Source organism: Conger conger, chromosome 11, assembly GCF_963514075.1.
Source record: "Conger conger chromosome 11, fConCon1.1, whole genome shotgun sequence".
NCBI lineage: Eukaryota > Metazoa > Chordata > Actinopteri > Anguilliformes > Congridae > Conger > Conger conger.
Window position 1 is genome coordinate 7,809,972 of NC_083770.1, and position 23,192 is coordinate 7,833,163.

A 23,192-nucleotide genomic window follows, 5' to 3' on the forward strand; every position below is an offset into this window, starting at 1 on the left:
CAATATAAACCTACATCGTAATTACGTCTTATCTCTGCGGTTACATGGTGTGTGGAGTTGGGTGTACGCTTTTTATTTGTCTTAATCACATTGGACACCTCCTCAACCACTGTCTCGGACATTTCACAAATATCTCTTGTTATGTTTACTTCAATATCCCTTGTCAATGTGTGTAATTCCGCCGTGCAACCTTCTCGGTAGCCTGCATATTTGCTCCTCGTTATCACTTCGTAAATCTACTTTACACTATGTTTCTATCACATGGTAACTACGGACTTGTCAAGAACGCTTTGCACTCGTCATTGGTATTGCAGCCACATTGGACTGTCATTAAAGCTTTGGGAAAACAAAAAAATATGGAAACTTTTGTGATTTGCTTAAACCATTACCATAGCGTCCATACATAATAGCCATACTATAGCCTGTATTTATTCATTATAAACTTTGCCGGTATTGTTGCTGTGATTGTGATAAATATCCAGTTTGACAGATAATTAAGAATTACAACTAAGATAGGTGATAAGACATCCAGTGTTCATGCGAACTGGGTGGCCAGGGATCCTAACTATTGTAGACTACAACTAACACACTGCCTGTTCCGCATTCCCACCTGATAAGGGCAGGTGTGTATTAAAATATATTGTCGGAATCAGCTATGCCCCAAACAACCAGGCAACAAAATAGGAGGGCCATTATCAGGCTAACTTATAAACCATTATTTTGAATAATCGGATCCTAGATTGTGACAGCTAGCTGTCAGGCTAACAGTTAGCCGGCAATGTTGATAATAGTGTAGAGTAAGACAGTACATGAGCTTAAGGTTACTGGGAATGGGATTCGAGAGCTAAATTGGTAAGCATAGCTACCTCAAAATAGACTATAAACCCAAATAAGCAATTGGTCAGAATTGCATTAACACAAAACATGTATCCACAGTGTGCAGTATCTAGTTGACCATCTAAATGTCTAGCTAAAGGAAATATATGTCTATTGCTAACAGAAGCCACCAATCTACCTGCGAGTCCATAGTCTATCCGGTGTCAAGAGGACTAGCAAACGTTATGTTAGCGGATAGCTAGCTAGCTACCCAGCTAAGAAAATGCAACAGCGTTACCTTTAACAGAATTCCAAAAAATCTTTATCTTGGATCTGGGAGCTGATGCGAGAGTCGCTTCAAATATATCGATATTCCAAAGTCCAATTACAAATTAGAATGTAATCCATGATGGGCTCGTTTGTGAATACAAGAAATGGCAGTATTTCAGGATTTAGCTGTAATGCACGTTCAGTGCCCCCTCGCACAAATGCACCTCAATGACGTGGAGTCTCCTTCCTCTCCTCTCCTCTTCCGTGTTACAGGCCGTGAGCGTGACGTATGCACCTCCGTCTTCCTCCTGCATAACACGCGTACGAGCATCTTCAGCTCAGTGTGCAGGGTAATAGACACAAGAATTGCCTTCTGTAACTTCCCCATTTGTACAAAAAGATAATACGATTAAGACAATTGCTTTTTATCTCAGGTAATTGTTAGCATGCACTTGTGGTGGGTGCTCAGGTAATTTGGTCCTGAAATAGTAGCTATGCACCTTCTATATATTAAAACATGTAAATAGTTAATGTTTTCAAATACTCATTGCCAGGTCCAAGATGTGTCATATTTTGGAGGAGATGAACATATGGATGTTTGAGAGTCACTCAAATTGCTACAACTGATGATTTAATAAATCAATGTAATAATGAGGTAATGCCACATGTTTTATGGTTATTAAAATGCAAATAATGTGGCTGAATGTCAAATTTGGCAAGACGTGCATCTTTTCATACTTCAGCTAAAATGATGGGATATCATATCTGTATTTCATATATCCATATCTCCACAATGCTTTTTAATGCATTCGTTTTGCCAAATGTATGGATAATCCACAAATCAGATTATCTCAGTCTGTTTTATTTTCGCATGCTGTGCTGAGTTCCTGTTTTGACTGCCATCATCGTTCTGCAAACTACGCTTGTCATTGCCACTTAACCCTGAAAATGCTGGCTTCAGCCATTTTCCCTATCATTATTATATCCCTTGTGTTTCAGTATATCAATGCAAATTATCCTTCAGCAGCACAAAGCAAAATAAAGTCCATCATTAAAAATGAATCAGTATGTTGATAATATTGCACAGATCACCAGTTTTATAGACACGCACATCAGGTTTTTTAATCAGGCGGTAAAATGCAAGCTGATCATTTATATGAGTCCCAGAGAAAACCAATATGCAATTATATTATTTAAGGACAATATACAGGTTCTAATGAACATGTGGTTCCAACCACATTCCTGAAAGCTTCCAATTCCCAAGGTGTTCACCTTTGGATAGCTGGATTGAATGGTAACCCTCTCCAATGGCTGCATAAAACAATGGAACACATATTATAGATATAAGGGAGAGTGGGGTCTGTTGTGACACAGGGTCTATCGTTTCCCATTGTTACGTCCCTGTCACAACAGACCCCGATCTCCCCTGTACACTACCCTTCAAAAGTTTGGAATCAACTTGTCTTTTTCTGCTTTTTCTGACTTCATATTTTATGTTCTGTGTTTGTAAACAATTCATATGTAGTCAAAGCACAGACTCACAGTGCTTTTATTAAATCATATTTTTATACATTTTCATTACACCATGTAGTCATTTTTATTTTTATACATAGCCCCCATTTCAATGTTTGAGACAAATGAACATAATGTCAGATAAAATAGTCATGTTTTGTATTTGGTTGCATGCCATGACTTCTTGAGAGTCTGGATTACTTATTTTCAGGCTGATACTAAAACTCTTTGAATGGACGTCAATGGGATTTGGGTCAGCGGGACTAGATTCAGCTGTAAATTATGCTGATGCAGTATGGAACACATTTGTTGACTAAATCGCTTCAAGTCATCAAGGGTCCAAGATGTGAAATGAGCCTCAAACCACTGTGCTGCAGCCAGATATGCAGTACATATGACAAGAATAATTTCTTCTGAATATCTTTTCCATTGAGTTCAACAGGAAAATTAGTCAGGAGAAACCATTGTGGTATCGACTGCATATCTGGCAGCAGCATTACGGTATGAGGCTCATTTGACACCAACTTTTGAACGGGAGTGTACATTCATGGTAATACAATGAGCAATTGCAGGCATTCACAGCTTTGGAAATTATTGGCATGTCGTGCGACTTCTAGGCAATGGATCATACTGCGATAGATGTTGGCTGTTTCCCAAAAGATATATTTGTACAGTATACTACCTAGAACACAAAGTATTTGTGCTTGGCACGCTGAGTACCATTCCAAAAGTAAACATACCCTGATATACCTGCATGTGTCTTTGCCTACTTGGAAGGACTTCTAAATCTTGGTTTGCATTGAAACATACTTTCTCAAAAGGTCCTGGTTCATACTGCGCATTCAATTTCAGACAAATCTGTCATTAACAAATATTTGTATAATTATTAGCTGTTGGCAAATGTGTTCTCCCCTAAATGCTTTACCGCAAATATTACAATACATTTACTATTCTCACTCTTCATCCAAACCCATATACACTGAAATTATAGGAAAACTTATTCCTTAGTGATTTTAAAAAAGACCAGTAAAACAGTGTTCCTTGTTGTGTGTGGCTTTTCCTTTTGACAGAAAACCATTGCCTGGATTTGTCTTATGTTGAAAAAAAATCTATTTATGTGCTACATGCTGCCATCGATACAAATTACACAACAAACATGTCAATTACTACAAAATTATCTGGAGAGAGTAAGTATATTTTAGCTCTAAACACTACCAGTAAAACAAACGGTTTCTCTGTGAGCCCACAGGTTTCAGTAAATTCTGAAAAAGTATATAAACTCATATTGATAAAAGATAAAAACGTGTCCCATGAGAGAACTGCACAACATGCCCATCTACTGTGGTAAAGTAATTGAATATGTGTTGCTCTATTGTTGAGAACAAACCTGGGAAATATACATTTTTCCTTCCTGGGGAAGCACATTCATGTTCGATCAACTTCCCCCCTTTGACATCATATACAGTGACAAAGCACTTCCTGAGCAACACGAGCATTGTGCACATGTAACTATACTCCACTCTTTTTCACAGACCCATTTACCAGAAGTATCTCAATTATATAACGCAGCAGTACTTTCAGCCTACTGTTAGGGTTCAGAAAGGCATATTTGTGAGAATATACCAAAAATAAATAGCTGTATTGTACAGGTCCAGCAGAATTGCCTCCCATTTAAATGAATAATTGAGTTTTCAGCTAGGAGGAGTCAACTTGCACAACTGCAGCCCATACACCTGCCCTTGGATTACAGGCTCTCCCTCCCGGATAGATTTATATCCCTCATCCGGAAGCCAAGGATTAATGAATGCTTTAATTTACAGTGCACCAATTCACTTCAGGCTAGTTTGTGATGGCTGGGGAAAGCGGTCTATCTGGCAACACCAAACAATACACTTGGTGAGCACTTTAAGTATCCGACTTCTTTTTTAGACTTCTGCTGCTGGAGCCTATCCACTTTGAGGTTTGACACGTCGTGTGTTCAGAGATGCTCTTCTGCATACCACTGTTGTAATATGTGGTTATTTGCATTACTTTCACCTTCCTGTCAGCTTTGACCAGTCTGACCCTTCTCCACTGTCCGCTCTCATTAACAAGGCATTTCTATCCACAGAACTGCTGCTCACTGGATGTTTTTTGTACCATTCCCTGCAAACTCTTGAGTTTGTGTGTGAAAATCAGCAGTTTCTGAGATACTCAAATCACCCAGTCTGGCACCAACAATCATTCCATGATCAGTCACTTAGATCACATTTCTTCGCCATTGTGACATTTGGTCTGAAAAAAAGCTGAACCTTGTGATCATGTTTCGTTTAGTTTAGTTGCTGTCACATGATTGGCTGATTAAATATTTGCATTAACAAGCTGGTGCACAGGTCTATGTAATAAAGTGATCACTGAGTGTATATCTTCCATTTTGACAACAAATGAAATCAGAAGCATCGTGATAAAAGTCACACTGAAATGGATTTGTAGTTTATTTTATATAAAAACCCCAAACAGCAAATTAAAAAAGCTTATTATTTCAAGAAACAGATTACAGAAACAGCCCATTTTCATTAAAGCATTACACTCACAGAAAGCTATGTTACATCCCATTTCCATTCTCAAATACAGTACTTCTTGTAGTCTAAGTCATATTGCACACCAATCCACACAGTACTGCACAGCGCAAAGTGTACATGCTATAAAGTGCTAGCTTGAAAAAAATGTAACAGATAGGAAGTCCTCAAATATTTGGTTTTTAATTTACCATCTGAAGAGAAATCCTGCTTCATTAGCCCAAAAACTGCAGCTAAAACAAACACCAACAGTGCCTATTCCTATCCAGTGTTTCCTACAAAACCAATGCGTCTCCCACCTCATGACCTGAAGCAGGGTCATAAGTACTTAGTCAACAATTTAATAATTCTATTCGTACCCCCAAAATAAGCATACATTCAGTGAGATTATATACCTACTGTCGGATGAAATCCGACTTATGTAACCCAGTATAGAAAACCTGCATATCTCCTGCATGGATTCTGATGCAGAAGTCGAAAAGACGTGCAGGTGGTTTCTAAGTGTCACATCTAAATGGTATAACAGAAAAAAAAGACTGATATTTTCTTTAGTTTCTGTACCCATTAGTTTGTACCCAAATGCCATAAATGATTACAATATTCATCACAGAAAAAAAGATTCACCACAAACACAAAAGAAACTCTTGGACACTCAAACACTCAAAACAAAAACCAAAGACAGAAAAGCAAAGACATTTTTAAAAGCCCAGTGATCATGGCAGTTATACAAGTAGATGTAATTTTCCTCATTGGTCACCATTTAAACTGAATGTAACATTTCTTACAGCTGCTTAGATGTGATTTTCAAACTAAACAGATAACAATGATCAAATAAACAAGCCCTAAACAAGTTATGGTTAATGTGTTAGCATATTTTTGCATTTTACTTAAGGATTGTGAATAGCACCCGAAACAGCAGACACTAATTGGTTTCAACAAATTCAACTAGTCCATCTTTCTAACTACAGATGTGTTCAAGAGGCATCCAATATTAGAAATTCATTCGAGATATTTTAAATCCTTTTTGGCTGCATTCCAGCTAGATATCATACCGTCTTTAGATACGCACATTTTAAAATATAAAAATAAGAACAGCTTTGCTGAATTGCTTAATTTTTTAAATGAATGAGTTCTCCTCTTTGCCCCAGCAAATTTCTGTTTCGCTATTATTATTCACGTGAATCCAGGGAGGCCGACTGTTGGAGGAACCTTCCGGAAAGAAGAACTGCCTGGTTGGACCATCTCTGAAAGTAAGCGATGCAGCAAACAAATGCCAATCACCTCGCAAAGCATAAGTGGTCGTTTGCTTTGCTCCTGAATAGAGCAGAGAAAAGTATGTACACTGAAGAAGTTTGCCAGGGTATAGCAAGGAGGTAGGTAGCTATAGGCCAGGTGGGCCAGATCCTGAGGTAACACACGCACACATATTACAGCAAAACACCCTGGCCAGACCCACAAATATTCCAGTTCCCATAAAAATACATCCCTTTTCGGGTGAAAGACACAAGTGGCCCACTTTTCTGTGCAGCCCAACAATTGCAGACCTTTTCCGCCAAGGCCAATTGACAGTTTAAACAGCTGGAACGTCTCCATTGTCCACGCTGAACTACATTCGTTCCACTGCATTTCTTTCCAAGATGGCCGATCCAATAAGAAATGCATCCAGCTAGAGGTTTAAGCAGCAGCACCTGCACAGCTCAAACCTGCTTTTATTTTCACACTCTGTCCTATACAGAAATACATTCTTGGTGTTTAAGAGACCCATCTAAGCAGTAGAATAATTAAAATCCAAAAAATCCAAACATGAACAGCGCACAATATTTACAATATCAGCTTTGCTCTCGACGGCTTTCAAATAGGTAAGGACACTGGATTAGACCAATGAATTTTCATAATCGGTTCTTTAGAATTGGAAATATATTTTCATTTCATGATCAACATCGACATAGTGCAACTGCAGTTTATCCTTTGTGGAATAGGTAATGTTAAGTTTTCTATATTTATTTGTGCATGTTACTTGTATTAGAGTCAAGTTAGTTTAAAGGTGCATTGCATTTGGTGGTGCTCAATTCGGAAATGTATAAACAGTTACCTTACAACCCTAAAGTAAATGTGTTCTGCTATTAACTAGTGTTGAGAGGGTAGACATTAATGTGCAAGGTGCTAATATTCGTGTCTCAGTTACTAACATTGTACTGAATTCAGTGAACAGACATCCTTCAGAAGAAATGTGTGAAATCGGACCAACACGTTACGTTACAACTGCAGTGACCATATATACAGGCTATGTGCAGGTGAACAGGGGAGAAAGGGAGGGGGGGTGGGGGTTATGAAATATAACTTTCAAAAGCACTACTCTGACGAACATGTAATATCTTCAAGACTGCAATACACTACTTCCTACCTATTGTACATAACAATCATTTTAAAAAAGTGGACATTTTACTTGATTGTGCCTTTCATCGATTCACCCTGTAAAACTTGCTTAAAGGAACACTTCACCCCTACCGTGAATTTAAGTAGTTCTAAAAGTTCTAATATTTGCGGTTGGGTTTGAAAATATCCAACCTCCCTGTGACCGTTTTTAAAGCCATCTCACATAAAAAGTGTTTACAAGGGGGCTGAGGGGGGACTACATCTGACACATTTGTGCAAGTCAGTTATTATTGTGTGAATGTTGGTCATGAACATTTAAGGTCTTTCACAGATTTTTGGAATGGACACTCAGTGGAGTTACCAAAACTCAAAGCTCATTTAGTACCATTATTGTTACTGACCATCTTCAAGATGGTATTACGATCATCAATATCACCATTATTATTATTAGTACTATTATTATTATTATTATGCCATAATTCATTTAAAAGGGTAAAGGCACACCAGTGGTCGTAGGCAAGGTTTTTCAGGTTTTCACTTGGCTTAAGTATTACTGTAGTGCTACATTAAAAAGGTGTTACTTGCGTGCGGCATGATGCAAACCAACTTAAAAATGGAGATGGTTGCTAACGGCTAATGGCTACAACCAAGATCTCAAAGGCAGAGCCCGGGCAGAGGAACCATCTAGAAGGTGGGTTGGGGAGGGGGGGTGAGGGGCAACATAAGGGGACGTTCTAATGCCCCGCTGCGCCGTACGCCAGGCGTCTGGCAGTGATGGACTGCTCGAGGTGCACCCCCCCGCTCCCCATCAGGGCGAAGGCGGGGTACATGGTTCCCGAGCAGTCCACCTGCCGCTCGTAAAGGCACCGCATGGTGTCTGCGTCGTAGAAGAAGACCCGCCCCTCCTCGTAGTCCAGGCAGACGCCGATGCGCTGGGGCATGGGCAGCACGCGGTTGCCGTGGTCGCCGGCGGCGGCGGCCGAGCCCTTGGGGATGAAGAGCTTGCCCATCCCCACGGTGACCAGGGTGAAGGGCTGGGACAGCTCGTAGCAGGTGTCCTCACTGCCACTGTCGTGGCCGCTGTCGTGGTCGTACCTGCGGCAACGGGAAGCAGGTCAGCCCTCGCGTGCACCACCCAAACTCTCACGTATACCGCCCAAACTCTCACGTATACCGCCCAAACTCACACTTATACCGCCCAAACTCTCACGTATACCGCCCAAACTCACACTTATACCGCCCAAACTCTCACTTATACCGCCCAAACTCTCACTTATACCGCCCAAACTCTCACTTATACCGCCCAAACTCTCACTTATACCGCCCAAACTCTCACTAATACCGCCCAAACTCTCACTTATACCGCCCAAACTCTCACGTATACCGCCCAAACTCTCACGTATACCGCCCAAACTCACACTTATACCGCCCAAACTCTCACTTATACCGCCCAAACTCACACTTATACCGCCCAAACTCTCACGTATACCGCCCAAACTCTCACGTATACCGCCCAAACTCTCACGTATACCGCCCACACTCTCACTTATACCGCCCAAACTCACACTTATACCGCCCAAACTCACACTTATACCGCCCAAACTCACACTTATACCGGCCAAACTCTCACTTATACCGGCCAAACTCTCACTTATACCGGCCAAACTCTCACTTATACCGGCCAAACTCTCACTTATACCGGCCAAACTCACACTTATACCGGCCAAACTCACACTTATACCGGCCAAACTCACACTTATACCGGCCAAACTCTCACTTATACCGGCCAAACTCTCACTTATACCGCCCAAACTCACACTTATACCGCCCAAACTCTCACTTATACCGCCCAAACTCTCACTTATACCGCCCAAACTCACACTTATACCGCCCAAACTCACACTTATACCGCCCAAACTCACACTTATACCGCCCAAACTCACACTTATACCGCCCAAACTCAGACTTATACCGCCCAAACTCACACTTATACCGCCCAAACTCACACTTATACCGCCCAAACTCACACTTATACCGCCCAAACTCACACTTATACCGCCCAAACTCACACTTATACCGCCCAAACTCACACTTATACCGCCCAAACTCTCACTTATACCGCCCAAACTCACACTTATACCGCCCAAACTCACACTTATACCGCCCAAACTCACACTTATACCGCCCAAACTCTCACTTATACCGGCCAAACTCACACTTATACCACGCAAACTCTCACTTATACCACGCAAACTCTCACTTATACCACGCAAACTCTCACTTATACCACGCAAACTCTCACTTATACCACGCAAACTCTCACTTATACCGCCCAAACTCTCACTTATACCGCCCAAACTCACACTTACACCGCCCAAACTCACACTTACCACCCAAACTCTCACTTATACCGCCCAAACTCACACTTACACCGCCCAAACTCACACTTACACCGCCCAAACTCACACTTACACCGCCCAAACTCACACTTACCACCCAAACTCTCACTTATACCACGCAAACTCTCACTTATACCGCCCAAACTCTCACTTATACCGCCCAAACTCTCACTTATACCGCCCAAACTCTCACTTATACCGCCCAAACTCTCACTTATACCACCCGAACTCTCACTTGTACAACACAAATACAAACTAAGATATTTTCCAACCACATAAAGGCCATGGATGTTTTTGTATGCAGGCCAGCGAAAGCGAATTAGGTCGACAAGCATGTAGACCGGTTGTGGCAATGTACATTTCTGTCTAAACATCAACCTTGTACAACCTTCAAATTCAGTACTATGGAAATATAGATATTTGCCAACCACAAACGTCTATGTACACAACAACAACCCTGCATTTGCCTGTAAAAACCACACAATGGAAAACTAGAACGAGGCTTCGCGTGGAGTTAAGTTTCCATACCTGGGGCTGCTGGTGTCGCGAGGGTTGTGGAACCACTCCTGCAGCTTGGAGTCGGAGGCCACGCCCACCTTCACCAGGTAGGAGTGCGGCAGCACGTGGAAGGCCCAGAAGTGGCGGCCCTGGGAGATGCCCGTGTCGCCGATGATGTAGTCCAGGCAGACGTAGCCGCCCGTCTGCACGCGCTCGGCCGCCAGCAGGAAGGGCAGCCCCGCCACGCTCTCCACCGAGTCGCGGGGCTTGCTCAGCGCCAGACGCTCGGGGCTGAAGCCGCACTTGTCGTTAAACAGGAAGCTGAACACTGAGGAGCAGAAACAAAATGGCCGCTCTGAGACTTGAGAATTGATATTTCATAATAACAGTATTAAAAAATAATAATACTTATATAGCACCTTTTCTGTTACAAAGGACTTCACGACAAAGGTGTTATAAAGTGCTACACAAAAAACAAAAAGATAAATAATCTTAAAACAGAGCAGACAGTAGAGCAGTATGAAGTGAACACAGTGTGTCATTGGTTAAAAGCTAGTAGATAACCGTTAAAATTAAGTCTGAGTTTGCCAGTCCAATGTCATGGCTTACAGTTTACCATTTATATGGATTTACACACTTGTCAAAATATAATGATTCATTATAAATTATTTTTGACACAACATCCAATGCCATGAAATGTAAACAGTTGTGTGAAGCTTCTACAATCACTAAAATGCAGTCTGCACTACAATTACATAGTTTACAATGATGAAATATTATGTTCAACGGTACCAAGTCAAACAATTTTAGTTTCAACACAAGCCAAAAACCTTGTTTTAATCCAAAATATTTGTAGTTTATGGTTTGATCAGGTGGGGGCGCCATTGTCACCAAGCATAAAGAAGTGGAACTACTCCTTCAAAAGCAAATGCTGCAGTCCAAGTTTATACTTGTTTTTTTGAAAGCAATTGGAAATCGGTCTATGAGTCATTGATCGGACAGGATGCTTTCATACAATTATATGAACTGACTGATATCCGAGTAAAAGGATTGAAATTCTGTTATATGAAAGTACAAGGTCTTCTTGATAATTGATGGAAAAACCACACGTCATGTTGAAGTCATTAGCCTCTTCAATTCAATGCATTATGAAAACTATTTTTTTTTAACTGCAAAGCAGTCATCATTACAAATGGATTATGACAAATTTCAGATTTCAATCTGCATTTTGGAGCTACATTTCTGCTGATTTGCAGGCACATCAAAATGTTGACTTCAGAGAACATCTCTCCGGATGCTAAAACAATGTTTCAGTCCAAAATATTTAAAATGACGTACTGTGGAAAAACCGGTAATAACCACACCTTGGAATACGTTTATATTTGAAACCCGCCTTCTTCTTCCGAGTCAATCTTAATGCAAATGATGGACTGCTGCGCATTCCTTTCGCAAAAATTAAAAAAAAAAAAGCCACAGAAGGAGGATCCCAGTTCTTTTATCCTGAGCCAACATCATCCGTCGCATTTCTGGTGCAAGTATCGGCGCCAAAATCCTTCAGAATTACAACCGAAATGGTACACCGTGGTCGATGTGCAGGCGGGGGGCGAGGGGGTGGGATCGGGGGAGAGGCGGGGAGTAAGATGGCACGGGGACAGGGACCGAGGCGGGGGGCGGGGGGGGGGGGGGGAGAGACGGGGAGTAAGATGGCACGGGGACAGGGGCCGTGAAGCTTTGTGGCGCGATGCGAAATTCGGGCTGGTTAACGGCCGGCGCGTCTGCTCCCGCACCTCCCAAAGAGCAGAGGAATGTGCGTTTGGGCCGTTCCCCTCGGCCTTCATTAACCTGGGCCGGCTGCCAGCCCACGCGGGGACCAGCCAGGCATGCAGATGAGACCCAGCTTTTTGTTTTCATTTCACGCTTCCGTTGGTGCTCCCTGATGGACGTATTCCCTTTGTCGAGTTCATATTTTACCCCTTTCTTCACAACTTTAATAATTGAAAAGTTGGTCACGACGAATCTAATAATTTCATCAGTAAAATGGCTGCGCTTTGCACAAGTTCACAAGTAAACAATCAAACAATAATTCTGTTAATTTATGGGCACGTTGAGAATATTAGCCATTCCGAAATGTGAATGTCGGAGGCTTTGCGTGCATGCTCAGTAACTGATCTGGGACCAGCTATCCCAAACCTAATCCTTATGACAACCATTATGAACAAAATATGAATGTGATCCAAGGTCACCGTTTAAAGCTGCAACATCAAGGCATTGAGCCGGGAGTGCTCAACACCATGTAAGAGCCTGTGGCTTGCCTGAGAAAGCTTAAAAAACACATTTTATAGTCTCTCTCAATGCACTGAAGAGTGATAAACACGTCTTCTCGCTGTTAAAAAAAAGAAAAAAAGGCTCATCTTGGAAATGAATACTGGCAGTTACTGGTCTGTGTTTAATCCAAAATATCATTTCAGGAAAGTAGACATCTGCTGGATCTTCCCTAAATCTGTGTAAGAAATACCCTGACAGATTTTCAATGAGGTGATTTAAAAATTCGCTTTCACCTAAGAAATGCAGCCATGACATCCATCCCCTCCATCTCCATCTCCATCTCCACCCCCCCACCCCCCCCACCCCCATTACATTTTCACTACATTTCCTAAATTACTACACCCAGCCTGTAGCATGGATAAAGATGTCTGCCATGTACACAATCGCAAGACCACACAAATACCATTTATTGTGCAGTACAGTACAAGGAATCCCTTAATGAGAACTTGTTAAACTGTCCCGCCATATTAAATAAAACATTCAGTTTTATCCTTAGGATGCTTTATGAGAACATTACCATGCTTCATAGCATGATGATTATGTATACACTATACAAATTATGACTATTATATCCTATTATGGCTATTAAGAGTGGCAATTATTATGTGTAGTTTCAGTAGGAGTCTAATTATGTGGATTCTTGGAGCCAAGAGTAAAGCAGAACCCCGAGCTCCGTTTTCCTTCTCCCACCTGCTATATTACACGCATTTCTTCCCATTGTTTTGTTAAATAATAGCCCATCCGGCAGCTGTACAGTGCCCCCATTCAAGTTAAATCAACAGAGAGGAAAAATAAATAACAAAAGACAAAGCACTACCAATTTTATCTAGTCTGTAACCACCACTTGTCGCTAAGACAAAGACGACAACACGGGGAACCAAATTCACCCACTTTAGTGACTACTCCAGTCATGCATACGTTTGTATACACGCCACTGGAAACCTTTCACAAACAGGCAAAGGCTTAATCACGCATGATGTCATAACGGTCAGCTCGCCTTGAATGTGCAGGAGCACCGTGAACAATAGGGTCAGAGGTCAGTGGGCGGGGGCGGTCTGGGGGGTCAGTTTTGCAACAGCGAAATTATGTTAAATGACATGTGACCTCAATGCTGAAAAAATGTCAAAAATTCCTGGAGATATGATTGTATGTTACATTTTTGCAAGACGTTTTAAAGATTTTGTGAATTTAGCCTTTTCTCATCCAAAGAAAATACACACAATCTCACAATACCTTGTGATTGGGATTATAGCAATAAAATCATTGAATTTGAGTCTTAAGTAAATTGAGGGATATAAAACAGAACCTAGTCCAGGCTGCATTGAAGAGACTGGTCAGGTAGTTGGCTAGGTTAGGTAACTACTGTACATTATAGAAATCAAACAACGATTGGAGGGGGAAAAAAAAGGCCAGTTGGCTTGGCAACTACAAACATTAGCTTCGTGGCTGTCCTGGTTTCAGCATTAGGGCTAAACTAGTCTAGCTGAACGTCATAATGATGACAAAGATGCAGTAATTGAGAACCAAACAATGGGATAACCAGTGGAAATCCAATTATACTGATGTGCACACTAGTTAAAGGCATATTATTCTTGTTCCAGCAGGCTTTACAATGGTTGTATACAGTTCCAGTTGAAGGTAGAGAGCTAAAGCTAATAAAAAGGTCAACAGTGCTCCCGGGGCCAGTGAATTCCGCATAATTAAGGCCGAGGCTAAAGCATGCTCTCATTCCAGATGAACGCTCGCTTTGAAAAGGCGGTAAACCTTGTGGTTCCCGTATCAGAACTGGATGGGCGGTCTGTAGCGTAGTGGTTAAGGTAAATGACTGGGACCCGCAAGGTCGGCGGTTCTAATCCCGGTGCAGCTACAATAAGATCCGCACAGCCGTTGGGCCCTTGAGCAATTGTCTCCCGCTTAGTCTAATCAACTGTATGTCGCTCTGGATAAGAGCGTCTGCCAAATGCCAGTGATGTAATGTAACTTTGCCAGTGTTGCAACGTCAACTGGTCCACCGTTCAAAACTGCATGCATCTGCACTGCACTTTCTGGGTCTTCTAATGATTTGTTACACCCACAGAAGGACTCAAAACTGCAGGATTGCTTGAACGTTCTTACAACATCTTAATTATTTCTTGCAAAACATCCTTCATTCTTCATCTATACAAGGGTTTCCCAATCCTGTTCCTGGAGATCTACACTTCTCTTAGGTTTTCACTGCAACCTAACAAAGCTCACCTCAATGAAGAGCTAGAGATGTCACTGAGCTGCTAATGAGTAGAAACAGGTATGGCAAATCAGGGTTGAAATTAAATCCAACAGTGCAGGAACAGGCCAGTCCTGCTCTAAAAATCTATATTCAATACAGCAAATTTCAGAGATTAGAAAAGGGTCCCAATTCCAATTTCACCTCGACTGGCAGTGCAATACTCCGACACACAAAAATGCAACCATGACATCCATCTCCATCTCCCCCTCCCCCCTCCCTGACCACAGGTAAGCAGTTAAACCGTGGATAAGCGCAGTTCACCGTGGTGAACCCTGGTGAGGGCGTACCTGGCGCAGGCGGAGTGTGGAAGGACACCTCCGGGCTGTAGGAGCTGAAGGCCTCGTCTCGGCGGGTTCGAACGCGGAAGGAGTAGACGCTGTCGCCGTCCAGGTCGCACACCACGGAGCTGGAGCCGTACACCTTCTCCCTGACCCGCCAGGCTCCCTCCTCCTCCTCCTCCTCGCCCCCGCCGCGCTTCCTGAACTCCAGCAGGTGCTGGTCGGTGGGCAGGCCGTCCTCCGGGATCTCCCAGCAGATCAGCCCCTCGTTGTACACGCGACTCCGGATCCGGTCGATGACGGGGGGGTCGGGCACTGGAGAGGAAGAGGAGGAAGGAAGTGGGAAGAAGAAGAGAATACTGTCATTGTTCAGGAACTATGGTGTGAACAGGAACTAGAATGCTCAAAAAAGGAAGTGTGGGGTAGTTTCAAAGTTCAAGCAAGTCGTAAAACTACATTCATATTAAATGCATTTTTTAAAAGATTAGTCTGAGCTCCCCTTGAGGACATGCTGGAACTGCATCAGTTGATCAGTGTTTTATGCAGCATGAAAGGTGAAACACTAATTCAGCCAAGCAGGTAATTAATAAGCCAAAATGTTTCATTTTCACCCTGTACTCCAGCAAACAAACAGAAATAAAACAATCCCTGTGTGGTTAAAGACTTTCAGCTTTCGTGTTTACATCCATATTGGTTGAACCATGTAAGAACATTTTATACAGTCCCCTCCCCAATTTTAGGGGACCAAAGGCAATAGGATCATTGATGTTCCAGTGGCAGCCATACATGCACAAGCCATAACGCCTCCTCCATGTTTGACAGGTGACGTGGTATGCTTTTCCTCCTCACTTTCCTCTTTCCATCACTCTGATACTGGTTTATCTTCATCTCCTCTGTCCATAACACTTTGTTGCAGAACTGATGGTCGTTTTTGACATCTACTCCTACATCCTGGAGAGTGATCTTGATCTGTTAAACAATTACAAAGAGTTTTCCTTCATCATTTGAAGGATTCTTCGGTCACCCATGTCTTCTGTGGTCTACCAGGTCGTTTCTGAGCTCGCCATTGCATTCTTTCTCCTCAACAATGTACCAAACGGATTTTGAAAACGGCAGCCATTTTAGGCCTTGGAGACAAAAGAGTGCAGACTCCTTAGCCGCTCAGTGACTTAAATTAAAGTAAATTAAATTAAGCTTTTCCCTTTGTTTGGCGGGGTGTTAACATTATACCTTTTGTTCAAAGCACCTTCATATTTATCAACATAGTCTACTGCATAAACTTTGAGTGTGGTCGAGTGCGGTTGAGGCCAGGTGGTGTGGATTGTCCAGCACTTCTTGGCTCTTCTTTGGTCTTCGAGTAGTTCTTGAAGTAACGATGGCTCGGATTGATTTTTTTCTCAATTTTCAGCCTAATGATGGCCTGCTTTACTGGCATTGACACGTCTTTGGTCCTCATGTTCAGAGATGACAACAGCCACCAAATTCAGATGGCACCAGATCACATCATGTCATAATCAGCATCTTTGGCATCTGCATTTGTAGCACTTTTTCCCCCCACTGCCTTCTCTCTTTAGCCCAGGGGTGCACAACTTGTTCTGCGTGCTGGTTTTAGACCCAAGCAATTACTTTCATTTTAGTTCTGACAGCTCTGTAGGTTCACTCCTGTACTGGATCACAGTGAAATCTTCAGGAAATGCCTGCAGTCTGGGACTGCAGCTGCTGCTGATACAAATGACCAAGATGCAGTATAATAAGAGGCAATAAAATAATTAAGAGCAGAAGTTGCCTCAGTTTAGACTTCTCAGAGGGCAAGGCAGATTTCCTGAAGAACATTTCATCACTGTTACAGGAAGGGGTAGACGGCAGGAAGCTTTTCACACCCAAAAAAAAAATCAATACACGATCTTACAACACTAAGCCACGCATTACCATTTATGACTATGCAAACCAGAGTGCTGAGTTTGCATTAACGGAACATTGCAACCAAAAAAAAAAAAAAAAAAAAAAAACGGCAGCAGTTCCCAGCAAAAGCATTCTGTGATCCCCTCTGTCTCTCCCATGAAAGATTTCAAAGAATTCCCGTCACCAACCAGAGAAGCGGACGGACTGTCCCGCAGGGTAGAAGGGAAACGAGACCGGCGTTGGGACCGCGGCCAAACGTCTGGGCACAGAGCCGGAGAGAGCTCGGCTCTGGAACAAGAACTATCGATCTGCCCGAGAGGTGCTTAAAGCCGCAGAAAGAGAAGAGTCTGCTCTCCAGCGGCAGAGCGGCCATGCCGAATAAAGAAAACGGGAAGGTTTTGAATACGTCCTGAATGCTTAACACAAAGATTTACATGCGTTACTCGTTATACGCCATCTATAAAATTGAAAAAGACGGACTTAAACCACAGAGGTGCAGTTGGAGGACGATTCACTCTGAAGGCCGTTGTGAAACGCGGGCTCGCTTTGATCCGCAGCCACGGAAGCCCATCCATAAAGCAGGAGACAGATTTGCAGCGTTTGGCTCTTTTTCCACGAAATCAATTCAATTAATGCCGGACATTAATCCACAGGGGCTCCCGCTTCCCAAGCTGGCCGAGGGGTTTCTCCACTTAGCCGTTAAGAGAGGCACAGCAATTGATGGCCTCTGCGAGGTGGTCTTTATTCCTTTTTTTTTTGAGGAGTGAAATAACAGGATTTAAACGGCGTCAGTCGCACCAGAGCAAAGGTGCGCACGCAACAAGGGCCCCGTGCACCGGGTTTGAAAAGAGCTTCCTGTAAGCGGATCTCGGACAGAAATTACGATCGCTCTCTGATAACTCCGTTGGGAGGCTTGCTGTAGAATCACCATTTAATTGGATGTCCTTGGGAAGGGAAATTACATTTTAGAAAATGAATTATTAGATAATGACTCCAGGGAAATCCCGTGGCATTTTTATTTTTTATTTTTTTTTAATAAAATAAGTGTTTCTATTGGAGAGAGGATAGGCATTTTCGATGAAGGACACTTTTACCGAGCAATTGTGTGTCCTTTTCTTTTTAACAGACAATCATAAACCATTAGGGACGCACCCTTGAAAGTGCAGCGGATTGTAACTTTAACGTTTGGGCACAGCCAAAAACGCCCTGGTCTCCGTTCGGTTTTATGCGCTCATATAATAACCCAAGGTGAATGTTTTAAAGAGAATCCATTTAAAGGGTGTGGATGATGCATACAGCCGGTTCATCTTGTTAAGAAAAAACACTGGGAAGGAATCATTAAAATTTAGCAAAGCACTGGATTTTCCCTAGAGTTAGCTGAAGTCATGAGGAAGTTTAACTTCTTCCTCCCAGTTACAAACAGAGCACACAAATGTACACAAACCCCTGCCACCCCCGCCAACTCATAAACTCATTGATTGCTTCAGAGAAATGCTGATCTCCGTTATCCTTTTCAATGATTTGCTGACAGCAAACTGATTCACATTGTAAAATTTCCTCATCCATGTCTATGCGTTTTGAATAGAAATGCTCGCCGTTAGCGCGAGACATGATTTATTGTTCCCTTCCAGGAAATTCAGAAAACCAGGAGAAACGGATAAACAACGGGACCGACAACAGGAGGGAAAAAAAGAACAACTCACTCACACGAGCGAGCATAAATTTCCACCTGAGTTTATGAGCCACGACGAAAAGCAGCACGGAGCCTAACCAAGGTTTGAGGTCATTTGAAGGTCGGTAGCCGCACTCACATCTGGAACGAGCCCTTCCTCTGTATTGTTTCCAAATGTAAACCATGAAATATTTTTGCATAAATCAGCAGCAATAAAATCGTAACAGACATCAATTACCATGTACATCTAAACTGTAACTTTACGTTCATTTCCACATTTACTTTCTAAAAATTAGATGTAACCCCATTTCCAAATTAGAGTACTGCATTTAGTTAGACAAACCATGCCAATTCATGTCCAACCATACATTTTCCCAGGGTTTTTTTTTTTTTGGACACAAACATTTTAAAGGGCCTTGGATAAAGCCTGGTGCAAAATAGGGCCTCACGCTGACCTGGTCGTTTACTAACAGGGATAAAACATGCAGCTCTGAGGATTGGGCAGCTGAACTGTTCCTAAATAGCCCCTCTTTTGACCCCTGTCCCCCCAGAGATGGACTAGCCTGGTCCACTCATCCCAGCTCACGACAAGAGGCGATGACGTGGACTCTCGCTGGTAATACTCAAAGAGTAAACAAGGGATCATCAACTCACAGTCCTCGAGGCCCCAAGAACTGCCGGCTTCCCACCCTCCCATTACCTGGCAGTCAGGTGTGAAGACCAACCAGTAGCATCAATCGTTCTGTTAAATAACCAGGAGACAATTAAGCCCATTAATCTGTAAAGCACACATCTGCCCAAGCATTTAGGAATCATTAGCCAGGGACAGCCGATTGTAACCTCAAAACAAAAACAATTGTTTACCAACTTCCTTCACAATTGGCCCATTTACCACTTCAAGGGTCGCCCCCCCCTCCACTTTTTCACACAATAGTAGTTAATTCAGGCAGTCAGAACTTTCTAGAAACAAACTGCAGTGCGCACTTCCTGTTTGGTCAACGCTCAGACATCAGGCGTGGTGCGAAGCCCAGGACTAAGAAGCACTGCATACTCTCGACGGCCCAGCGCTGGAAGCATACGGTTAAGGAGCTTTCGCAACAGTAAAGCCGACAGGATCAGCCGCAGTGGCGAGTGAGAGTGACCCGCGAGGGGATTAGCCGACCCCCACCTCCTCCGAAAGACAGCTCCTTCAGCAGGGCCTCCTCCTTGGACACGTCCAGGACGAAGTCCTCGAAGGTCGGGTCCGCGGCCGGGTGGAACGTCTTCAGGGACTCGGTCGCTCTCTGGATCCTGGAGCAAGCAGAGGCACAGAATTCGGTCCAAAACGCAGCAAGACGTAACACGCGAGGAGAAGAACCTCACCTTTAAAAAGAAATGCAAGCAATGCAAATATTCTGCCGATAATTTGCCTTGAACACAGACCTACTTTCAGCAAGTCACAAGCATTTATGGGGGCACGTCAAAGATTTGACTATAGTTGCATTTGCATTCTAGGCATAAAGCAGGCAGTCTAAACCCAGAGCAACTTGCGTTCTTTGCATACAATTATTTATGCAGCTGGAGAGTTTACTGAAGCAAGTCAGGTCCAGAAGCTCAAGAGTAGTAGTACCCGACATGGAAATGAAACCTGTGACCTTAATTGTAACCCCAGTGCTCTAACCGTTATGCTACACTGGCACTTTACTGTGGGGGTCCAAAAGTCTGAGGCTACATTGAAAATCTGTAAATCATGTAATCCTGGATTATGAAGAAACTAAAACAAATGAAAGTTACTTCAATGCTTTGCAAGAACTAGTCGAAGACCAAAGAAGAGCAAGGTGTGCTGGACAATCCACAATCACCTGACCTCAACCTCCTTGAATATTTATGGGAACACTTGAAGACTGACAAAATATAAGTATACTGGTTACTGCACCAGTGAAAAAGGGGAGGGAGACAACCATGGCTTCACGTTTAAGAGCTTCTGTTGAGGGTCTCAATCTGCTTGAGTCTAATGGAGATCAATTACCAGGATTAAAGCAGAAAATGTTAATGCCTGTTAATTAAACCTGCAGGACAAATCTGCACACACGTGTACCCTTAAACAGCAGAACGCGTACAAGCACGTGGGTCAGGCACTCTCCAAAGCAGACCCCTTAGACAGAGGTCTATGTGTAAGGAGATTCCAACTCTCAACATGCAATAGCGCCCAATCCCATTCCAAACACTAAGAGCTCTAAAGGGACCAGGAACTGCTGATAAGTAACAGCCTTCCCGGAAGATTTAGGGGCAAGGCAAGCAAGGCTTGTTTGCCTTGTTTAAGCAAGGCAACTGTTCAGCTACAGCACGACCGATCCTGACCTTAAAAGGATATACATTTTAACAAAAATGAGTCGCCGTCATAAATATGCGGTTTCTTGGGCAATTTGATAGGATTTTGATATTGTACTTGATAGAGTACTTTTTCGGGTGCCTGTCATCTTGAACTGCTCTGCGTTTCAGTTTTGCTGTGTTAGGACGTGAAAGCTTAGGAGCTCAGAACTACTCTGAACGTAGACAGAAGGTCGTGTGGGGCGGGTGTGGGGCGAGTGTGGGGCGGGTGTGGGGCGGGTGTGGGGCGGGTGTGGGGCGAGTGTGGGGCGAGTGTGGGGCGGGTGTGGGGCGGGTGTGGGGCGAGTGTGGGGCGAGTGTGGGGCGAGTGCGGGGCGAGTACGGGGCGAGTACGGGGCGAGTGTGGGGCGAGTACGGGCGGGTGTGGGGCGGGTGTGGGTCGAGTACGGGCGGGTGTGGGGCGGGTGTGGGGCGAGTACGGGCGGGTGTGGGGCGGGTGTGGGGCGGGTGTGGGGCGAGTACGGGCGGGTGTGGGGCGAGTACGGGGCGAGTACGGGGCGAGTGTGGGGCGAGTGTGGGGCGGGTGTGGGGCGGGTGTGGGGCGAGTACGGGGCGAGTACGGGCGGGTGTGGGGCGAGTACGGGCGGGTGTGGGGCGAGTACGGGCGGGTGTGGGGCGAGTACGGGCGGGTGTGGGGCGAGTACGGGCGGGTGTGGGGCGGGTGTGGGGCGGGTGTGGGGCGGGTGTGGGGCGGGTGTGGGGCGAGTACGGGCGGGTGTGGGGCGAGTACGGGCGGGTGTGGGGCGAGTACGGGCGGGTGTGGGGCGGGTGCGGGCGGACGGCCGGCCCCGGACCTGATGTGCAGCTGCTTGGCCGTCTGGACGAAGCAGGACTGGTCCGTCTCCTTCAGCACTTCCTGGGCGTAGCCGACCAGGCCGCTGTTCTCCAGCATGCCCTGGTACTCGTCCACCTGGCCGCGCAGGCTGCCCAGGCGCCGGGTCTTGGACTCCTCGATGGACCTCAGCATGTCCTCCTTCTTGCCCTGCAGGATGCGGAAGAGCCGGTCGAAGTGTTCGTTGGCCTCCCTCTCCGCCGTCTCCCCGTTTTCCTGCCGTTCGAGAAGCACAGGAGGAACCGGGTTTGAGATGGCGACCCATAACTGCGGGCGTATTCCTTTAATGAAAATTAGTATTAAAATGCTGCCAAACTTCATCGCGTTACTTCGCCTGAGAAATTGGATGGTTTGAGAGTTTGATTTGGGTGTTAAATAGTCCCTTCTGCATTAAGACCTGCTCACATGGAATGCAAAAAACATTCGCACAAGGTTGCAGCCACGTAGTGCCAATGTTATAACATTGATGAAACATTCCAGGAAATGTTTTGTGCTAGCTGGGTGGTGCGGAGTATTTTCTCTATCTGGCAAACTTAGAAAGTGCTAAAAGCACTGAAAAGGTGCCAGACTCCAAAATGTGCAGAATTTCAGCCAGCGTGAGCTTTCCTACACATCACCCCCAAAGAAGAAACATGAAAATGTCTACTTAGGCACCCAGTAGTTTGGCCACAGTTAAGTTACCATGCAGACAAAACCAAAAGGGACCAGGCCAGGATAACAGTATCGCACAATGAGCACTGCGTTTTACCTGGGTCAAGTCCCAGCAATTACTTTGCACACATCCCAGGAATTCATGCACTAGCTTGGATCCTCTACGTGACATTTCTACTGGCAGTTTGTCAATCACGTCAGCCAACAAGTCAGAATATGCCCATATTTGGTGAAATGTGGCGTCCCGTACGAATCCTGTCTTGTTAAGAAATTTACTGTTAAACTTTTTTTTCTGGTTAGAGAAAGAAAAGTGATTAACAGCTCAAGCACTCACACAGCAGGGAGGAGCTGGTCAAATGGATCCCCGTACTGGAATACCATTACCGACGTTGGAACACGTTACAAATAAGACCTAACATGCTTCAGCTCGGCACTTTTGACATTTAAATTTTTATAATTAATGTACA

The 23,192-nt window shown here is 44.0% G+C and overlaps 2 protein-coding genes across 2 annotated transcripts in view; both read right to left on the reverse strand.

The window, feature by feature from the left end:
- Positions 1-1,302, reverse strand: part of ccser1 (coiled-coil serine-rich protein 1) — a 138,669-nt gene extending 137,367 nt beyond the window's left edge. The window contains exon 1 of the mRNA XM_061260523.1: positions 1,115-1,302. The gene's annotated coding sequence lies outside the window, so the exon portion shown is untranslated. The remainder of the gene's footprint in view (positions 1-1,114) is intronic.
- A 3,740-nt stretch (positions 1,303-5,042) lies between these two features.
- Positions 5,043-23,192, reverse strand: part of trim36 (tripartite motif containing 36) — a 34,588-nt gene continuing 16,438 nt past the window's right edge. Inside the window, 6 exon segments of the mRNA XM_061261413.1 lie at positions 5,043-8,365; positions 8,368-8,627; positions 10,460-10,757; positions 15,308-15,613; positions 20,041-20,162; positions 22,037-22,290. Of these exon segments, the coding sequence (XP_061117397.1) occupies positions 8,217-8,365; positions 8,368-8,627; positions 10,460-10,757; positions 15,308-15,613; positions 20,041-20,162; positions 22,037-22,290 (1,389 nt within the window). The 3' untranslated portion in view covers positions 5,043-8,216.